This window comes from Onychomys torridus, chromosome 2, assembly GCF_903995425.1.
Source record: "Onychomys torridus chromosome 2, mOncTor1.1, whole genome shotgun sequence".
NCBI lineage: Eukaryota > Metazoa > Chordata > Mammalia > Rodentia > Cricetidae > Onychomys > Onychomys torridus.
The window spans coordinates 135,742,650-135,762,388 of NC_050444.1; the positions used below are offsets into that span (position 1 = coordinate 135,742,650).

At 41.1% G+C, this 19,739-nt stretch overlaps 1 protein-coding gene across 1 annotated transcript in view; it reads right to left on the reverse strand.

Moving 5' to 3' along the window:
* The window catches only part of Zmpste24 (zinc metallopeptidase STE24), a 46,715-nt gene that overhangs the window by 16,992 nt on the left and 9,984 nt on the right, over positions 1-19,739 (reverse strand). Inside the window, exons 3-7 of the mRNA XM_036179476.1 lie at positions 19,028-19,114; positions 15,767-15,883; positions 15,252-15,404; positions 12,907-13,048; positions 4,771-4,955 (exon numbers count right to left, since the gene is read on the reverse strand). Coding sequence (XP_036035369.1) covers positions 4,771-4,955; positions 12,907-13,048; positions 15,252-15,404; positions 15,767-15,883; positions 19,028-19,114 — 684 coding nt within the window. The remainder of the gene's footprint in view (positions 1-4,770; positions 4,956-12,906; positions 13,049-15,251; positions 15,405-15,766; positions 15,884-19,027; positions 19,115-19,739) is intronic.

Genomic DNA, 19,739 nt, shown 5'->3' on the forward strand with positions numbered 1-19,739 from the left:
AGTCATTTTTGGGACTGATACAGGCTTTAAAAGACAGCAATGAAGGCTTACAGAAAAAGATTCTGTCTATGGAATCTGCTGACCAGGACTTACATAAAAAGATTCTTTCTCTGGAATCTGCTAACTCGGATTTACAGGCTTTAAAAGATAGCAATGAAGGCTTACAGAAAAAGATTCTTTCTCTGGAATCTGCTAACCAGGATTTACAGGCTTTAAAAGATAGCAATGAAGGCTTACAGAAAAAGATTCTTTCTCTAGAATCTGCCAACCAGGATTTACAGGCTTTAAAAGATAGCAATGAAGGCTTACAGAAAAAGATTCTCTTGCTGGAATCTGCTAACCAGGATTTACATAAAAAGATTCTTTCTCTGGAATCTGCTAACCAGAATTTACAAAACAGGCTTGTACCCAAAATTGATTTTATTGATAATAAATGTGACTATTTAATGGATAAAGCATTAACTCTCCAGAGTGAAGTTGTGGCTACTCAGACACTATATAAGGAAGAAAGATTATCAATAATTGATAAGATAAGGTCCATGGAATCATGTGTTTCAGAGGAACATAAAAACTTCCATGATTCCATGAGAAATCTGGAATCCCTTGCAAGAGAGGAGGTTCACTCTGTAGAGCAGACCCTAGGTGCTCGTTTACAAGCCCTGGAGGAAACTCTCAGTAAACATGACAAGGGACCTAATAGGCAGAAGGGCAAGACCATACAGGTTGTAACATCTCCAAATGGCTTTCATACAATGCCTTATCCTGTCATCATCCTTGAGAAGCCAGCAAATGACACACACCCTGAACCATATATGACATATACATTACAACCAATTTCAACAAGAGACTTTAAAAATATAAAGGAAGCAGTAGTTATGTATGGGATACACTCCACATATGTAAGACACATGTTAAATGTGTGGTCTACCTCACATAGAATCATTCCAGATGACTGGCATCAGTTAATTTCAACTGTTCTAGAATATAGCCAACAGTTACAGTGGAAAAGCTGGTTGAGAAAAGAGGCAAGAAATTTAGAACAACAAGGTAAACTCAGAGGTTTTGTGATCTCCCAAGATCAAATACTGGGTGAGGGACGTTTCACTGACAGGAATGTACAAGCTACTTATGATGAGCATACAATATCCCTATGCCGAACAGCAGCTCTAAATGCTTGGGAAAAAATTCCAGACCCAGGAAAACCAACTGAAGTATACACAAAGATATTTCAGGGACCACACGAACCCTTCACTGATTTTTTACAAAGGCTGAATACAGCTATAACAAAAGCTGTGTCAGATAAAGAATTAAGAAAAGTATTAACTGAGTCCTTGGCATTCGACATTGCTAATGCAGAATGCAAAAGAATACTTATACCGTTAAGTCAAATCAGCTCCTCTGGAAGAATGGATTCAGTATACCAATGGTGTTGAGTCTCTTAACTACAGTAATGAGGCTTGGGTAGGAGAGACAAATCCTAGAGGTAAAAGAAGCTCATCCACCAATGTGACATCTCTATAAGTTCTAAGGAAAATTTAACAATCAAAGGTTGGGGTAGGGTTCTGTTTTTGTCTTTCCAGGGTAATGGAAATACCCATCTTCCAGAAAACGTAAGGCCTTGGAAATCCGGATGTCTACAACAGAAAGAATGAATCTATTGGTACCAATCTACACAGGGTAAAAATCTCACTGTCTAACATCTATATCTCTATCAATCTAGGAAAGTTGTGGTTCCCATTCAATTATAAACCAAGCTGGCTTTGGAGATGGAATTGGCTCACTCCTTCTCTAAACCCAAGCATATTGCTAAAAGAAAAGGTTGAGAGATTCTTCAGTCCCATAATCAGAAGAGTCCTCTGGTGTGGGACAGAAGGAAACCAATAAAAAGGGACCATTGTCTTCAAGATTCTAATTCTCTCCATGCTTACTCTTGATTTCTCGGAATCCTTTCTTACATGTCATGTCATCTTTAAATCCAACCTTTCCATTTAGATAAAAAATAAGTTTTTCCAATAGCAATCTCTGAAGTCTCCAGAAGGAAGATGGGGCCCCAACAACAACAATAACTCTACCCAATCCAGAATGATGCCATGGTAATCATCATCATACTACACTTCTTGCTAGAATTTCAGACAATCTTACCCATTACTCTGAGACTTGCTGTGGAATCTACAGTTAGTCTAACTGAGATTTAACTATCTGAGCTTTCTCACAGTACCCAACAGAGATACCATCGCCTCCTAAACAGCAGGAAACAATTCTAAGAAAACGACACCCCTTCTCCCTAAGGTTTCATATTTCTCAGGGTTATGGATAATGGGTTGGGGGTGGAAGAAACTGTTAAACTCAGTACTCTCCTTAATGAAAGAAGAAAATACGTCTGGGGGGGAAGGGGGGAAGGAAAAAAAAAGGGAAAAGAAGAAATGGAATGGATAGGTATAAGATATTATGGTAGACTATCATATACATTAGTAAACAAATTTAGTAAAATAGCAGCCTTAGAAAATTTGCACTGTAATGAATTCTTATATGTTAATACAAATATAAACTTTTTATATTCCTATTTAAGATGATTTGTATATTGATACAAATACAGAACTGTTTGTTATAATGTACATATATTTCTACTCTTATTTGAAATATTTGTGTATTGATACAAATGTAAATTTATATCTGTCATACTGTATGTATGTTCTACTTCTGTTTAAGGTATTATGTATACTGATATATATTTAGGATTATTATCATGTTGCATATTGCACTATACATTCCTACCTCTGTTAAAGATATTTTGTGTATTGTCACAATTTTAAAGTCATTGTCCTTTTACTGTACATTTGCTTACAAACTGTTTGCCTTGTTTACATGAAGCTTTAGTCTTTAGGTTATTTAGGTAGATAAGACTTATAGATTTATTGTCACCTATGCTTGTCATCTCTATAATTATGTTAGTTAGGTTATCCAGATTTGTAAATGCATAGGTTGGATGGACAGGTAATCTTCAAACACTTCATAGACCTAGAGAAAATGGCATTTAAATAACTTAGAATTCTGTTGACGTGAGACACAATTGCTCCTGGCAGCACCAACTTGATCCCGAGAGAATGTTGGGCTTCTAAGACATTTCCATTTGGAAGTTTGTCTTCTTGGCACAAAATGGCCTACTGGGCAAAGAACTGCCCTTGCCTCAACTGCTGACAGTACGAATGCTGTCCTTTCTGGACAAGCGGGACACAAAGAAAGCGACCACTGTACTTTGCCAAGGCAAGGTAAGATGGTCTTTCAGAATTCCTGCTTCTGAAAATGGTCTGTCAGATACTCTAGGCCTGTAGCCAATTTGAATGGACCAACGATGCTGAGAAACATTAGGTGACTGTCCAGGCTGCCAGCTGTCTCTATCTGCTCTTGCAAGACTCCCAAAAGTTGTTTGCACCCTTCTCCCATTTCTCAGGTATTATTATATTCCTTCTCAGGTCTTTCATGAGGTTGAAGACTAGCAGTTATAGTTACAACTTAGTATAGATATATACTTAGATAGAATATATTAAGTATTAGACTCAGGTTCTTTAGGATAGGACACCTTTTGGAATGATCTTTGTAACATGCCACCTACCCATGCTCTAGACTTCCCTGGATTTTAGTATGTGTTTTTTGCTTGATATTGTTTGCATTTATTGTAATTCCAACTTATCTAGGTCATTATCCCTCATTACTCCTGGACAATATTTGATAACCATTTCTTTGTATATAGTCTTGTAACAGGTTAGAACCTTCTTATTTAGACAAAAGGGGGAGATGTAGTAGGTAGCCATCCCAGCCGTGGCCTGGAAGTTCCAACCCCCATTGAGGCTTCAGTAATGGTCACGCCCACAAGGCGGGGCTGAGGAAGGAAGCGGAAGGCCCAGGATGGAGAGGAGAGGCTGCTCTTGGTTCCGGGACCCTGGATGCAAGAGGTAGACGGAGCAGAGTTCTCCAGAGAACACTGCCGGACTGCGCCATACCTTTCCCAGACCCTGCAACCTATCCCTTCATTTGTAAGTTACCCCACAAAATAAACCTCCCTTTTAACTACGTGGAGTGGCCTTGATAATTTCACCAATAACTCAGGGTTTTGTGCTTAAAAGTTCATCCTAAGGAGGTTGGAGAGATGGCTGGAACCAACCACATGGTGGCTCACAACCATCTATAATGAGATCTGGTGCCCTCTTCTGACCTGCAGGCATACATGCAGGCAGAACACTGTATATGTAATAAATAAATAAATCTTAAAAAAAAAAAAAAAAGTTCACCCTAAGAAAGTTTGGGACTACAATGGGGATACACTGATTACACTCAGTGTAGTCACCAGCCAGCTAACAAGGACACTTACTGCCTTAAACCTGTGTCCAAAGTCTCTTCTGATAGATACTGCACAACTGTCACCAATCCTGACTAGCTGAGTTCAATCCCCAGGACCTACAATCAACTCCTACTCATCCTTCTGATTTCCACATTTGTCCCAGTGCGCACACACGTAAAGCTATTACATGATTCTTAAAAAGTAAGATCTTTCAATATCAATATGTACATCTTGTGAAGGTTTGCAAGGTAGTTTAGCATGTGATAAAGGTAATCATTTCTCCCAAACAACAGAACTTCAGAGTGTTCACAGTATTTCTATTTGGTGGCTTCTGTGAACTTCACATGTAGCACAGAGACTGGTATTTTATGACCTGTCAAAGAATCGATGTGTGAGAACTGAGTTAGGGTCTCGGAGGGGAAAGAACTCACTTTCACTTTGGCTCTTATCTCTTCACTGTCTCCTTCGCCATCATTGCGGGGCTCCACGCCAGGCTCCTCCTGCTTGTCTTTGTTTAGTACAGAGTATTCCTCTAGTAGAGTGTCAAACAAAACTATTCTCTTGTTCTTGAAGAAGCCATAAAAGTAAGCATTGCTGTGGGAAGAGCGCTTAGATCCTAAGGGAAAGACAGGCCAAAGCATGGGACAGAATTAAAACACCTGGGCTCCTTTGGAACTAATGGAAAGGGCATTAACATGTTTGAGCTGTTAAATACCTGGAGAAAAGCTTTATTAATATCAATCATGAGCAGCAATGGAGTGATTGTCATCCTGCTCCACTTACACTCCCTGGTTTGCACCAATAGTACACTAAGACTAAATAACTAATTGAAATGATTAAATTGTGGTTAAGCCATGAAATGGAATTTTAAGCAGCCAAAAAAATGTATATACCTGCATGGAATTTAGCAAAAGAAAAGTATCAAAGTATCATGAAGAATACAAAATGCCACATACATTAGGTTACCATATTACCAAAAAATGTACATGTAGATAGGAAGGCATAAACCCTAGGCTATAGACAAACCGCCATAGCAAGGAAGTGCAGTTCACAGGGACTCAGAAGTATGGAATTCATCTGTGTCTGTTCCAGGGCATCTGCCATCAGAAAAGGCTCTGTGAGACTGGAAAACAGACCTATACTTTCAACAGAGGCTGAGAGTACCTGAACTATGGCTGACATCCCTTTCTTCTGTACGTATTTCTTCAATTTCCAAATGTTCTTCTCTGCGCAGTGAGTTGAATAAAGTGGCTAAGAGCAACTCTGAGCTCAAGTCCTGGCTCTGGTATGTATCAGTTGCAGAAATCTAGGAACCATTTCAAAGCTCTAGTACCTCATAAGATATTATAACATACCTTGACCCACATTACTTACATAAATGCATTTAAATGAAGAAATGACAAAATAGTTATTTCTCTTGAGAACTTGAAGTTTCTTAAAAGTAGGGGTTGGGGATTTAGCTTGGTGGCAGAGCACCTGCCTAGCAAGTGCAAGGCCCTGGGTTCAGTCCTCAGCTACAACAACAACAACAACAAAAAAAAAAAAAAAAAAAAAAAAAAGAAAAAGAAATTGTGATTTCTGCATCTACTTATTTCTACTTTTTAAAAAATGATTTATTTATTTCCATTTTGTGTGCATTGATGTTTTGCCTGCATGCATGACTGTGTGAGGGTACCAAATCCCCTACAACTGAAGTTATAAACAGTTGTGAGCTGCCATATGGGTGCTGGGAATTAAGCCCAGGGCCTCTGGAAGAACAGTTAGTTTTAAATATTTTTTATTATGTATACATTGTTCTGCATGTTTGCCTGCACACCAGAAGAGGGCACAAGATCTCATTACAGATGGTTGTGAGCCACCATGTGGTTGCTGGGAATTGAACTCAGGACCTCTGGAAGAACAGTCTGTGCTCTTAACCTCTGAGCCATCTCTCCAGCCCCACAGTTAGTGTTCTTAACTGCTGAGTCATCTCTCCTTTCTATTTTAAAAAAAGATTTATTTTTATTTATGCATATGTGTGTTTGTTTATGCCACCTGTGTGCCGGGGCTGGCAGAGGCCAAGAGAAGCCATGGGGTGGAGGTAGCTGGGGAGATGGCTTATCATTTCAGAGCACTTACTGTTCTTGCAGAGGACCTAAATTCAGTTCTTAGCACCATATCAGGTGGCTCACAACCACACGTACCTCCCACACAAGGAGGTCTGATGCCTCTGATCTCCCATAATCAGACACACACATATACAATAATTTTTAAAAAGATAAATGTATGTATTTAAATTTTTCCCTGGGGATTTCTGTATCCCAGACTGTTCACTAGTGCTACGATGAACTTTTGATTCTCCTGCTTCTACCTTCCATGTGCTGGGTTAATAGTTGTGGGCACAACAGAAGGTTTATGTGCTGCTGGGTATAAAATCATTGGCCTTGTGCATGCTAGGAAAGCATTCTATCAACTAAGTCACCCTCCCAGCCATGCATCTACTCATATTTCTAACATGACATATTTGGCAGTATGTTTAGTAAAGCTTTGATAAGTAGTAGTCATTATTATTTATTGCACTGTAATATCATTTTTGGGTGGAGTTACCTGGAAGTTAAGAGACAAACATATGATTCTATTTTGTCAGTACTGTGTGTGTGTGTGTGTGTGTGTGTGTGTGTGTGTGTGTGTGTAGTGTACATGTGTACAGAAGCCCACAAGGCCAGAAGGCATTGGATCCCTTGGAGTTGGAGTTACAGTTGTGGGCCACCCATCATGAATTCTGGAAACCAAACTCAGTTCCATTTCAAGAACAAGAGGCACATTTAACTGCCTAGCCCTCTCTCTAGCCCCTCATACTTCCGTTTTTAAAAGCATTCTACCCAGTCATCTCCCTAGCCCCCGTCTCACACTTGTAACATAATTAGTTCAAAACTTCTTTAGATGCCACCTGAAACTATCGTTGGGGGTGGTCAGGTCACATGCAGACAAATACAACTGATGTCTCAATAGCTCCTATTGGTACAGGCTTCTTCAAGTATGGTTCAAGGAAAAGCCACATCAAAATCACAACCACTGGGAACACCTACCAAGTCAGAGTCTCTAGAGTGGAAGCCAGGAACCTGTCTTTAACAAGCTTTCCAGGGAATCTGTATATAATTAAAGTCTAGGAGTTTCTGTACTGCGCTATAAACTTTTTGTACTACTGTGCCTAGCAAGTAGTTTATATTTAATAATCCTTGTTTATTGACTGGATTAATAATACCAGTAAGACTGTGAAGTAATGCACTGAGAACTCTGAGAATAAAAATTCAGTGTGAATGAAAGGTAGCACACCTGCTGTCTTCACTGTTCTCCGCTGGACTTTGGGCAGTACTCGACACACCTTCCTGCAACACTTAGCCTTGCTGCTGTCCGTTCCTCCCTGCCAATTCTGAGCCTGGTGTTGCCCTCATCTTTGGCCTTAAACACCAGCCATGTGCCAGACACTTCCGATCCTATGTTCCAAGGACCAGCTTCCCCCTGAAATCCTAGGCTTGTAATATGCAGCTGCATGTATGACATGTCTACACAGGAAGTCTACAGATATATTTGTTAATTCTATTTTTTTAATTGCTAAATTTAATTTTTATTCCCCTTATAGTAAACACTAAATTCTAAGCCAAAAATGCATGCTGACTTTTCCAATCTAAAGAGTTTAAGTATAATAATACAATTATTCAAAACAAATACATTTTTATTAAGGAAACTCATGGGACTGGAGAGATGGCTCAGTGGTTAGGAGCACATGTTTTTGTAGAAGACCAAGGGTCAATTCCCAGTATCCACAGAGTTACTCACAACCATCTATAACTACAGTTCCAATGGATTCAGGGATCCAATGCCCTCTTCTGACTTCTAGGGCTGCAGGTACACACATAGTGAACAGACATCCATTTGAACAAAACATTCATACACATAAAATAAAAATAAGTAAATCTAAAAAAAAACCAAAACAACCCATAAAAAATTTTAAAAACTCACAAGTTGTGATTTCTTCTTTTGCCTAACAAGGCTACCTTAGTTTCTCCAAACTTAAATTCAAGATTCTCTTTAAGACAGCCCTTAAACAAACAAACAAACCTCGTACTGTTTCAGCCTCCCTGGGCAACTTCTGCCTCTAACTGAATCATGTACATATGGACAAAACTTTAAAATTTCCATCTAAGGTCTTTGGAATCTCCCTTTAAGCAATTTCCTTTGGGATCGCTTTTAGGTTAGCTGGTTCTGCCTGCTCAATGCAGATGATCAAGTCCAGCTCATAAACTCATTTACTCCAGATGATTAGGGCTTTCATATGTTCTGTTAGCTGTCCTGAAGTCCTTTCCACAGACCTAGGAACTAGTCCTGTGTGTAATGCAAAACCAATTACCGTATGAGGGGTTTCCAACAATGTGTAGCTACAGGAGAAGGAAGCCTCAGGACAGATCTCAACTTGCTTGTATTTGTTAAGGAATTTTAATTTTAATTGGTGGTGGTGCGGTTTGGAGACCAGATGAAGGTATCAAAACCATGGAGCTGCAGACACAGGTGTTTGTAGGACTCCGACTTGCTAGAGGGGTGCTCGGGTCCAAACTCTACCCTTCATGATTTCAAAGCAAACACTTTAAAATGCTGATCCAACTCTCCGGCTCCCTGTTTGTTTATTTTTGGTGTGTATTTATGAATGTTCCATGGCTCGTGTATGGAGGTCAGAGGACGATTTGCAGGAGTTGGTTATTTGTGTTCTAGGGAATGAGTTCAGTCCTCGGGCTTGGCAGCAAGTCCTTTATTCACTGAGCCATCTCTCTCTCTCTCTTGTTTTTTTTTTTTTTTTTTTTTTTTTTTTTTTGAGCTGAGGATCCAACCCAGGGCCTTGTGCTTGCTAGGCAAGCACTCTACCACTGAGCTAAATCCCCAACCCCTCATTTGTTGTTTTTTTAAGATTAAAAAAAATATGTATGTGTATGTGTGTGTGAGTGTCTGCAGAGGCCAAAAGAGGGCAAGGATCTCCTAGGGTTAGAGTTCCAGGTGGTTGTGAGCCACCTGATGTGGGTGCTGGGATCTAACTCTGGGCCTCTGAAGAGCCGGAGCTCTTAGCTGCTGAGCCACTGCTCCAGCCCCTAGATGTTGTATTTGTATCTGTGCTTTTTTCCATCTGTTACTGGAATGTCCTTGCAGCGTTCAGGGAATTTCACACGGTGAAGGTCTTGTGTGAGACTGCTTCTCATTTGGGAAACCTAGAAGCCAGGTATTTGCTTCCTTAGCAATTCCTGCAACTAGTCCCATGCACCAGCTTAGTGGTTGAGGTGCAGCCCTGGGAACACTGAACAGTCAAGAGAACCACACAAAGAAGGAAGACAGTCGAGAATTCATTCTGTAGCTGCCAACGACAGATGTTAGTTAGGGCTCTACTTTAAAACAAAACAAAACAACCCTATTTAAACTTATTTTTGTTTTATATGTATGGGTGTGTACCATGTGTCTGCCTGGTGCCTAAGAGGTAAGAAGAGGGTGTCAGATCCCTTGGAACTGAAGTTATAGATAGTTGTGAGTCACCATGTAGGTGCTGGGAATTGAATTTGGATCCTCTGGAAGAGCAACAAGTGCTCTTAACTGCTAAGCCACCTTTCCAATCCCTGCTACTTTAAAGAAAATGTGTATGTATGTTTGTAGGTGTAGGTGCACATATGTGTGCACATGTGTGTATATGTGTGTGTGTGTGTGTGTGTGTTTATGCGCGCGCGTGCGAGCCACGCACATGTGGAGGCTGCAGAACAATCTCAGGTGTTATCCTCACAAGTGCCATCCACTTCCTTTGAGATAGAGCTTCTTATTGGCATGAAGCTCACCATTAAGCAAGACTGGCTGCCAGTGAGCCCCAGGTGTCCTCTGGTTTCTACCTTCACAGCACTGGGAACACACTGAGTGCCACTACACAAGGCATTTTTATTTGATCTGGAGCTGAAATTCAGTCCTCATGCTTGCAAGGTAAGCCCTTTATCAATGAGGTTAAATTATATAAGCCTTGGATACAGGATTCTGCAGTGGCAACAGCAGTAACCTCCTCATACTGGCTCTATCCTATGAATCTGAACTCAAAGCCACCCATTGAAGAGTTCATTTTCCAAGGCTGGCAAACAGCTTTTTAGAGATTTTGTTGCTCTTAATAAGAAATTCTTCCCATGATAGTTTAAGCAAGTTCTGGGTAGATGTGCAATTTGTGCTAACACCCACTTCAAGAGGAGTGACAGAAAATCACAGTTTCTGGGGTGTAAAGGGGATCTGCACTACAAACATGCTATTCTCAGAATTCTTTGCCCCTTAAAATCATACTTCTTGTACTCCAGTGCAAATTCCAAGTAAATACAAAACTATACTTAAAAAGGAGCTGATATTTTAAAACTGAATCTAGAGATACCCCCGTAAACAACAAACACTTTTAGATTAATGCTAATTTTCTTTCTTTTGAAAAAATTGAGTAGAGAGAGCACTAAAAATTTATTATATCTATCCTCTGGAATGTTTTACACATATCCCAGAAAAATACCCAATGCATATTAAATGTTTTGTAATAATTCAGAGATTAAAAGCATCACTTTTACATTTAAAAAACAGAGAAAGAAATTCTTCTACTTAAATTAGCCCACTGGCTGCAGAGCTGTGACTAAGATGATGTGTAAAGGTATTTCAATACTAACACAGACATGAGAACTCTAATTCCTTACAAACTTGCTCTTCTTCTAATTCTATTCCCTCTCAACAAGCTGCCATCTTTACTACTGTCCATACCAACCCTAGGCTGTCTGCGATCCTTATTGTCTCTTCCTTATTTCCCTGTATATAATCTATCAGCAAATGGCATCACGATTCCCTGTTTCTCTTCATCAACTACTACTCTAGTCTATAACCAACCAAACAAACAACAAAAAGCTGGACTACCAAAACAGCTTCCTACCTGCTCTCTCCTTCCATTCTTGCCTCGCCTTATATATAACACATTCTCCACACGGAAGCCCAAAACAGTCCCTTGGCTGTGTGTGTGTGGCTCACACCTGTAATCCCAGCAGTAGGGAAGTGGAGGCCGTAGGGTCAAGAGTTCAAGGTCAGCCTCAACTGTACAATAGAGGCCTGTCAGGGTGCTGCACTCTGCTGACTGCTCACTCTACTTACAGTTGTCTTAGCTCCCCCTTCACCCTGCAATTGCTTCTCACTGGTGGTGTTTTAGTTTACAGTAGGCACCAGAAAACTACGGCTTCAGACTGAATCCAAGTGTTGCTTGTTCGCTTGTAGTCTTACTGGAACACCGCCAGGTTCACATGCTCAGGCCCTGTCTGCGGCTGCTTCTGCCATACAGTACTGAACATGTGAAGGAGACAAGGTAGGCCACAAAGTCTGAACAGTGAATAGTGTTTTGTTGTTGTTGTTTGTTTATTTTACAGAGAACTACAGTTCAGAGGAAGCACTGTTGAAAGCTAGAGAAGTGATTTGTTTAAGATCTGATAACTAATAAAAAAAAGAGAGAGGGAGAGATCCTACAGCTAGTAAGTTGCTGAGGCAGAATCAGCTATATTTATTTTATTCAGATTTTAATTTATAGATTCTGACACACACACAGCCGTTTTCCTCTAAACTTGGTAGGCTTCCTTGAAACTTAAAGTCTCCCCTCCCCCCACTTCGGTGTTTTTTTGTTTTTTTGTTTGTTTGTTTGTTTTTGTTTTTTTTTTGGGGGGGGGACAGGGTTTCTCTGTGTAGCCCTGGCTGTCCTGGGACTCACTCTGTAGACCAGGTTGGCCTTGAACTCAATGATCCACCTGCCTCTGCCTCCCGAGTACTGGGATTAAAGGTGCTTGCTGTCGCTACCATCACCTGGCAAAATTTAAGCAGTCTTACGAAAGCTAATAGGTGACTTAATTTTCCAAGGCAATCAGAAAAGTTGTCTAACTAACATGAGGTGCCTGACGGTACCACAGATCAGAGCCCTCTGGAGCACTGACGTTCTGCGAGGGAAACAAAGTCAACAACACTGGCTTTGTTTTGGAACCCCTAAACTAGTGCTATACAGCTAGCTGATCATTCAAGATCCAATTTAATGACCCAAAGGAGCCAGGCAGACAGCGGGGTGAATGGTTGGTCTATCATACAACACAGTACGAAACTGTAAAAAGGCTTTGGCCAAAGGTTAAGAACAGTACTGTACAGCTGACCAAGCAGAGCTGTAGACAGAAACAGGATTTGGTATCAGGCTACCAGTTTCTATCCTGGAAAATGTCCTAAGTTCCTATAAACCTTTTTATTTTTACTTTATTTTTTAAACTTTACGTTACAGGCAGTTGTGAGCCACTGCGTAGGTACTGGAAACCAAACTTGGCTCCTCTGGAAGAGCATCCAGGGTTCTTAACTGCTGAGCGTCAATCTGGTTCAGTTCCTATACATCTTAAAAAGCCAAATGTAAAATCTTACCCTATTTTTAAGTAACAAATTTAAAACAAACAATAAAGACTTATTTAGGAATAAAGCACTCAAAACAAACCAGTTAATAAACCCTTCTCACATCCAGGTAGCCTTACCTTCAACAACATACACCTTAGTCAGAGGAAAGTCAATATTCTTTGCCATCACTTCAATTTCTTGTTTAAGCTTTCCCTCAGGAAGAGGTGTGAATTTGTCAAACAAAGGGGCAATGTAATCAGCATAAATTGTGACCAGAACCTGCAAAGTAAGTAACAGAAAAACTGCTCATTATTAAAGCATTCAATTATGTGATACAAATATGTTCATCCAACCAACACCTGGGGCAGTGTCTGTTTAGGAAATTAAATCAAAGTAGCTGTGTGATACAGTAAGCAAGTGAACTTAATTTTAGAAAACAATGCTACCAACCCTGACAAGGAGCTCTGGGGCCAATCAATATCCCTTTCTTGGGGATTCCTGGCACTGTAAGGCAGTTGTAATACATACTCTTCTTTACTCTGCCGGAAATGGCACTTCCAGAGTATTTCCTCAGCTCTTTGCTCTTACTTCAGTTTGTCATACTAGGTCTTTGTAAACCCAGCTAGCCCATTTTCTGATCTTGATCACACCAGTGAGAGGTAGTCACCAACAGATGGAAACAACCCTCATCGCCAACGGAGACAAGAACTGATAGACGGTATTTTCTAGGCCTTGAACACAGCACTTGGTTGTAGGATTCGGTGCCTGTGCAATGAAGAATTTAGAATACAGGAAACAGAAGAAAAGGGGGTGTGCGAGGGGAAAGGTTGGGGTGAGAGGAAGAGGAAGGAGGGAGGGAGGGAAGGACAGCAGGTGGAGGTTGAGAGGAGGAAGGAGAAAGGAAAGAAAGATGGAAAGGGTGGAGAGTGGGTAAAGGTGAAAGGGGAGAGAGCAGAGAAGGGCAAGCAAAGCAGCAGCACAGTGGTGTACACCTATAATCTAAGCTCTGAGCAGGCCGGGGAGCAGGAGGATCTCCAGGAATTTGGTGCCAGTCTAGACTGCACAGGAACTCTGGGGCCAGCCTGAACTGAAGAGCAAGATGCTTCTTTAAAGATCCTCCTGTCTTCACCTCCCATGAGCACTACCATACCTGCTTTATAAAGTACTGGAGATTGAGCCCAGGGCCTTATGCATGCTAGACAAGCACTCTACCAACTAAGCTACAGCCTCAGCTCTATGCTTGTTTGTCTTTAATAAATGTTTATGTATCCTGGGCTGGAGAGATGGCTCAGAGGTTAAGAGCACTGGCTGCTCTTCCAGGGGTCCTGAGTTCAATTCCCAGCAACCACATGGTGGCTCACAACCATCTGTAATAAGAGCTGGTGCCCTTTTCTGGCTTGCAGGTATATCCGCAGACAGAACACTGTAATATAATAAATAAAAGTAAATCTAAAAAAAAAAAATATGGAACTGGAATGAAATAAACCCTTTCCTCCCCAAGTTGCCTTTGGTCAAGATGCTTCATCACAGCAATAGTAGCCCTAACTAAGACCCCAGTAGACGTGCCCACAGGCCAATCTAATAGAGGCCATTTTTAAAAAAAAATGTTTATGTATCTCTTGTCTGTCATAAATCTATTTTCTCTTCAAAACATTAAGGTTTTTTAGGCACTGGGGGACAGAGGAAGGATATGAAAGTCAACAGTCATCTATTCTGATCAAACTTACAAGTGTACAGTTTCAGTTGCCTAGCAGTCAGATCTTTACGTGACCAGCAACTAGCTTCTGGCAACTGTAAGAGTCAGCACAAAGAGAAGCCAATCTATGGTTGATCAGTTCTATTTTTATATCCCAAAGCAGAAACTGCGCGGAAAATATACATAGCAGTTGGTTACACTGTGACCTTTTCTTAGGAACTACTTACATGGCAATGAAAATGAAATCCTAGTAATCTCGTGAGGAATTTTTGCAGAAGAAAATGAAATAATTAAAGAATAAGAGGCCATGAGTTTGAGAAGTAAGAGGGACTGAGGAAGAACTGGGGGAGAGGGAGGGAGAAAAGGATGTCAATATAGTACACTGTGGTAGTTTGAATGTAATTGGCTCCCCTAGGGAATAGCACTATTAGGAGGTGTGGCTTTGTTGGAGTAGGTATTGGCCTTGTGGAGGAAGTGAACCACTGGAGGGGTGGGCTCCGAGGTCTCATACATGCTCAAGCCACGCCCCATGTTTCAGACCACTTCCTATTGCCTGCACAAGATGTAGAACTCTCAGCTACCACTCTAGCATCATGTCTGCCTGCACACCATCATGTCCTACCATGATGATAATGGTCTAAACCTCTGAACTATAAGCCACCTAATAAAATGTTTTCCTTTATAAAAGTTGCCATGGTCATGGTGTCTCTTCACAGCAATTGAAACCCTAAGAAAACTCATATATGAAATTCTCAAATAAATGAATAAAATAAAGAGTTTACTTACCAGAGAAACAACTAATGTAAACAGCCAGGCATAAATAAAAAAGTAATCACCTCCAATTTTAATAATGTAAAGCAGAAGAGAAGACACAGGCAATAAAATACATTGAGTCACAATAAATTTTTTGATTGTGTCTTTCATAAAAAACTCCAGAGTCTGAAAAAAGAAAATATTACCACTATTAACCAAGCAGCAGCTGTAAGTGAACACAAAGGACCCCAGTCAAGCAATTTTAAGAACAGCATGCAGTGAGGTTGTGTTAGAGGACACTGGGCAGCCTAGGACAACAAGCAGAAGTCTTGCATAGTTTAAAATAACATAATTGATATTAGCTGGAAAGAATGAAATATTTGCATTCAATTTCTATCAAGACCTTAAACTAAGGTCTACCATATCTGTGGTTTCTTTTCCTCAGTTGATTCATGCACTAATTAGCAAACTATACCTAACTTACTGACAGCATAGGACTAACACACAGAAAATCTTCATATTAAAAGCCCTGATAATTTCTATTATACCTGGTGATTGAAGCCGTGCTTTTCTTCTATCACAAAAGTATTATAGATGCTCCACGGCAAGCCAGTCAGTGCACTGTAGAGTGTGGCCAACAGAAGGAACACCAAAGACTGAATGATCTAAGCACAAGAAAAAAACATTTTTTAAAAGTCAGCAAGTATGCACTGAGTGCTTATCAATGCACTTGATCCTGTGGGGAACAGGCCTGTAAGAGCATCCTGCCCTTGGAAAATGTTTACCTGGAAGAAGAGGTATGACTTATAAGCTGTCTTAAGTCATAGGGACACAATGGTTGGTAGTATTCAGAAAAGAGAGAAAGCAACATATGCTAGTTGGATTCAAGGAAAATTTATTCTTGGTATTGTTGTATGTTTGTTTTGAGACAGGGTTGCACTATATAGCTCTGGCTGGCCTGGGACTCACTATCTGACTAAGCAGACCAGGATAGCTTCAAACTCACAAAGATCCAACTGCCTCTGCCTCCCCAGGGTTGGGAATAATGGTGTGAGCCACCACGCTTAGCTGAATTCAAGAAACAGTTAAAGAGTTGGTGCAACTTTGAGTCCACTGAGGGGGATAAATGATATTTAAAAGAAGAAATTTCAGGACTGGAGAGATGGCTCAGACGTTAAGAGCACTACTCCAGAGGACCTGAGTTCAATTCCCAGCAACTACACAGTGCTTCACAACCATCTGTAATAGGATCTGATGTCCTCTTCTGGCATAAAAGTATACATGCAGTACACTCATACCTAAAATATAAATAAAGAAAATTTAAAAAAAAAAGAAGTTTCAAGTAATTTGCAAAAGAATAGAGAGAGAAAGAGCATCTAAAATGTGTGTGATGACAAGATGATTGGCCTGGCTAGGACTAGGTTGACTCATAGAACAGAAAGCAGGCTTGGCAGTCACTGGGAGACAGAAACAGAAGGCAGATTTGAGTTTGAACTCAGCTTAGGTGATACAGTGAGACCTTGTTTCAGGAAAGGAAGGAGGGAAAAAGGGAAGGTAAGTAGTAGGTATGGTAGTTTGAATATAACTGGCCCCATAAGCTCCTAGGGAGTGGCACTATTAGCAGGTGTGGTTTTGTTGGAGTAAGTATGGCCTTGTTGGAAGAAATGTGTCACTCTTGGGGTGGGCATTGAGGTCTCATAAATGCTTAAACCATGTCCAGTGTCTCAGTTCATTCCTGTTGTCTGCAGATCAAGATGTAGGACTCTCAGCTCCCTCTCCAGCACCATGTCTACCTGCATGCCACTATGTCCCACCAAGATGATAATGGACTAAATCTCTGAAACTGCAAGCCACCCAATTAAATATTTTCCTTTATAAGAGTTGTTGTGGGCTGGAGAGATGGCTCAGCGGTTAAGAGCACTGGTTGTTCTTCCAGAGGTCCTGAGTTCAATTCCCAGCAATCACATGGTGGCCCACAACCATTCATGAGATCTGGTGCCCTCTTCTGGCCTGCAAGCATGCATGTAGGCAGAACACTGTACACATAATAAATAAATCAATCTTTAAAAGAGTTGTTGTGGTCATGGTGTCTCTTCACAGCAACAGAAACCCTAACTAAGATGGATGGGTGGGTGGATGGATGAAAGGAAGGGAGAAGGGAGGGAGGGAGGGAGGGAGAGAGGAAGGGAAGGAAGGAAGGAAGGAAGGAAAGAAAGAAGGAAGCAGCTAGACCAGACATAGTGTGCTCAAGTTTTTTATAAAAAGCCAAATTTCAATAGAGAAAATTATCCCCAATAATTACTTTAATGACCTTTTGAAAACTGTTAGATCAAAAACCAAGAATTTCCCTTTACTTTCTTCTAATTTTTTCCATTTCTCTTTTCGAATTTTCATACTTTCCAGTATTCCAAGTATGAACTAGAACCTGGGAAAGGAATGGAGTTAAAGAACTCATTCCCCTGGGAAAGGCAGTGTGGCAGAAAAGTCTGCAGAGAATACAGACAGCCGCAGCTCTCCTCAGTTTCCAAACCTACCCAGAGAGGACATCCCAGGAAGCTGGGTGATGAGGAAAACATCGCTTCTAGAAGGCAGCAAGACCCAGGCTGTCCCTCTACTAGTGACCAAGGGCTCTAGGGCAGAGAGCACTAGGAATCCTGAATGTGACGACCCATCTATCTGTGACATGGAGCAGCACTCCATGTGTTCTGAGTCAAGGAGGCCTGTCATGTGCTGAGAAAGACCAGGCCTTATCTTCCTGCACAGAAATAGGACACTAGCTGTGAGTTCTTTGCTGGAAGTCTGGGATAGGGAAGTTCTACCAGCAAGCACACTGCCCACACCCAGAGTGAGCTGTGATTCTCCAACTCCTCCTCCTCCTCCTCCTCCTCCTCCTCCTCCTCCTCCTCCTCCTCTTCCTCCTTTTCTTTTTTTGACACAGGGGAGCCTATGCACCCAAATTCACAATCCTCCTGCCTCAGTCTACTCAGTACTGGGATTATAGGTATAAAAGCACGTGCTGTAAACCATTATACCTGATTTCATTTTTAACATCACTGTACATAAGAAAAATTGCAGGCCACCACCCAGGCCCAGAACCGGGGCCATGAGTTAGCCCACCTCAACATCCACCTCATTTATGAATTGGCGGAATGTACAATATCATAACCTTAGCATTACAGGAGCTAAAAAGAGGGCATACTCTTCCCATTGTCACTGGGTATTGGATAACAAACCCAAAAAATGAAAACAAACTGACTCCTTGCCTCACTATGTGGAAAAAAGTCACCTGCTACCTAAAAATATGCACCAAGCTGTTACGTGAAATAAATTGAAAAGCCACTAGAATTCTGGAGTTACAGTAACTAGCTGTGGTAGTTGAACGATACGGCCCCATAGGTCCCTATGTTTGAATGCTGGTCCCCAGTTGTGGAACTGTTTGGTAAAGATGAGGAGGTGTGGCCTTGTTGAAGGAGGTGTGTCCTGTTTGTGATCAGATGTAAGCTCTCAGCTACTTGCCCCAGCACCATGTCTGCCTGCTGCCATGTTTCCTGACATGATGGTATGGATTCACCCTCTGAAATGGCGAGTCCCAAATTAAATGCTCTCTTTTGCAAGCTGCTTTGGTCAGAGTTTTGTCACAAAAATAGAAAAGTAACCAAAACTCTGGCGTTATGCCAAGACATGCACAGACAAGTACTGTGGAGACCGAGAGGCAAGTCTACTGATGGAGGGAGCCGAAAAGATGACTTTGGTGTAAAGCTTACCATGCAAAAGAAAGACTGGCCAGTCTGGGTAAAAGACTCACATACCTCATATTCTGGCCCAAAGCCAGCAGAACCACAGAACCGTCCAGAAAGTCTCCAGAGGTAAGGGATTCCTCCAAAGAGAAGAATAAACTGTAAAACAAAGCAGATTGTGGTCACATTTAAACAGTCTTAGCAACTACCATGTGAAAGAGTGTATTATAAGGAAAAATGGAAGGGAAAATAAATAAGTTACAGTCAAAAGGGGGCTAACTCATTTTGTACATGGGTAAACTGTATGGAATGTGAATTACATTTCTGTTTAAAAGGCAAGCCCAGGAGTCTCACTCACCTTTGGCAGTTAAAAATAAAAATTAATCTAGGGCCAGAGAGATGGCTGAGTGGGTAAAGGCCATGTAAGCCTGACGACCTTCTCTGGGATCAGGAGTAAAAGGTGAGAGAACTGACTTCCAAAAGAGGTTCTCTGATTGCCGCATGCACACCCTGGCGCACATGTATGACCCCCCAATCATGTACACACACACACACACACACACACACACACACACACACACGCCCCAACCAACAACAACAAATAAACAAATAATTTTTAAAAAGATTTTAAAATCAGTCTTATGGGGGAAAATAAAATAGTAGTCACTAGAGACTGGAAGGGGATGGGGAATCGATTTAGAAATATGTTAAATAATGGCTACCAAAACAGACAGCAGGATTTAAATCAGACATCTACAGCAATCAGGAACTTCAGTCTACAGCA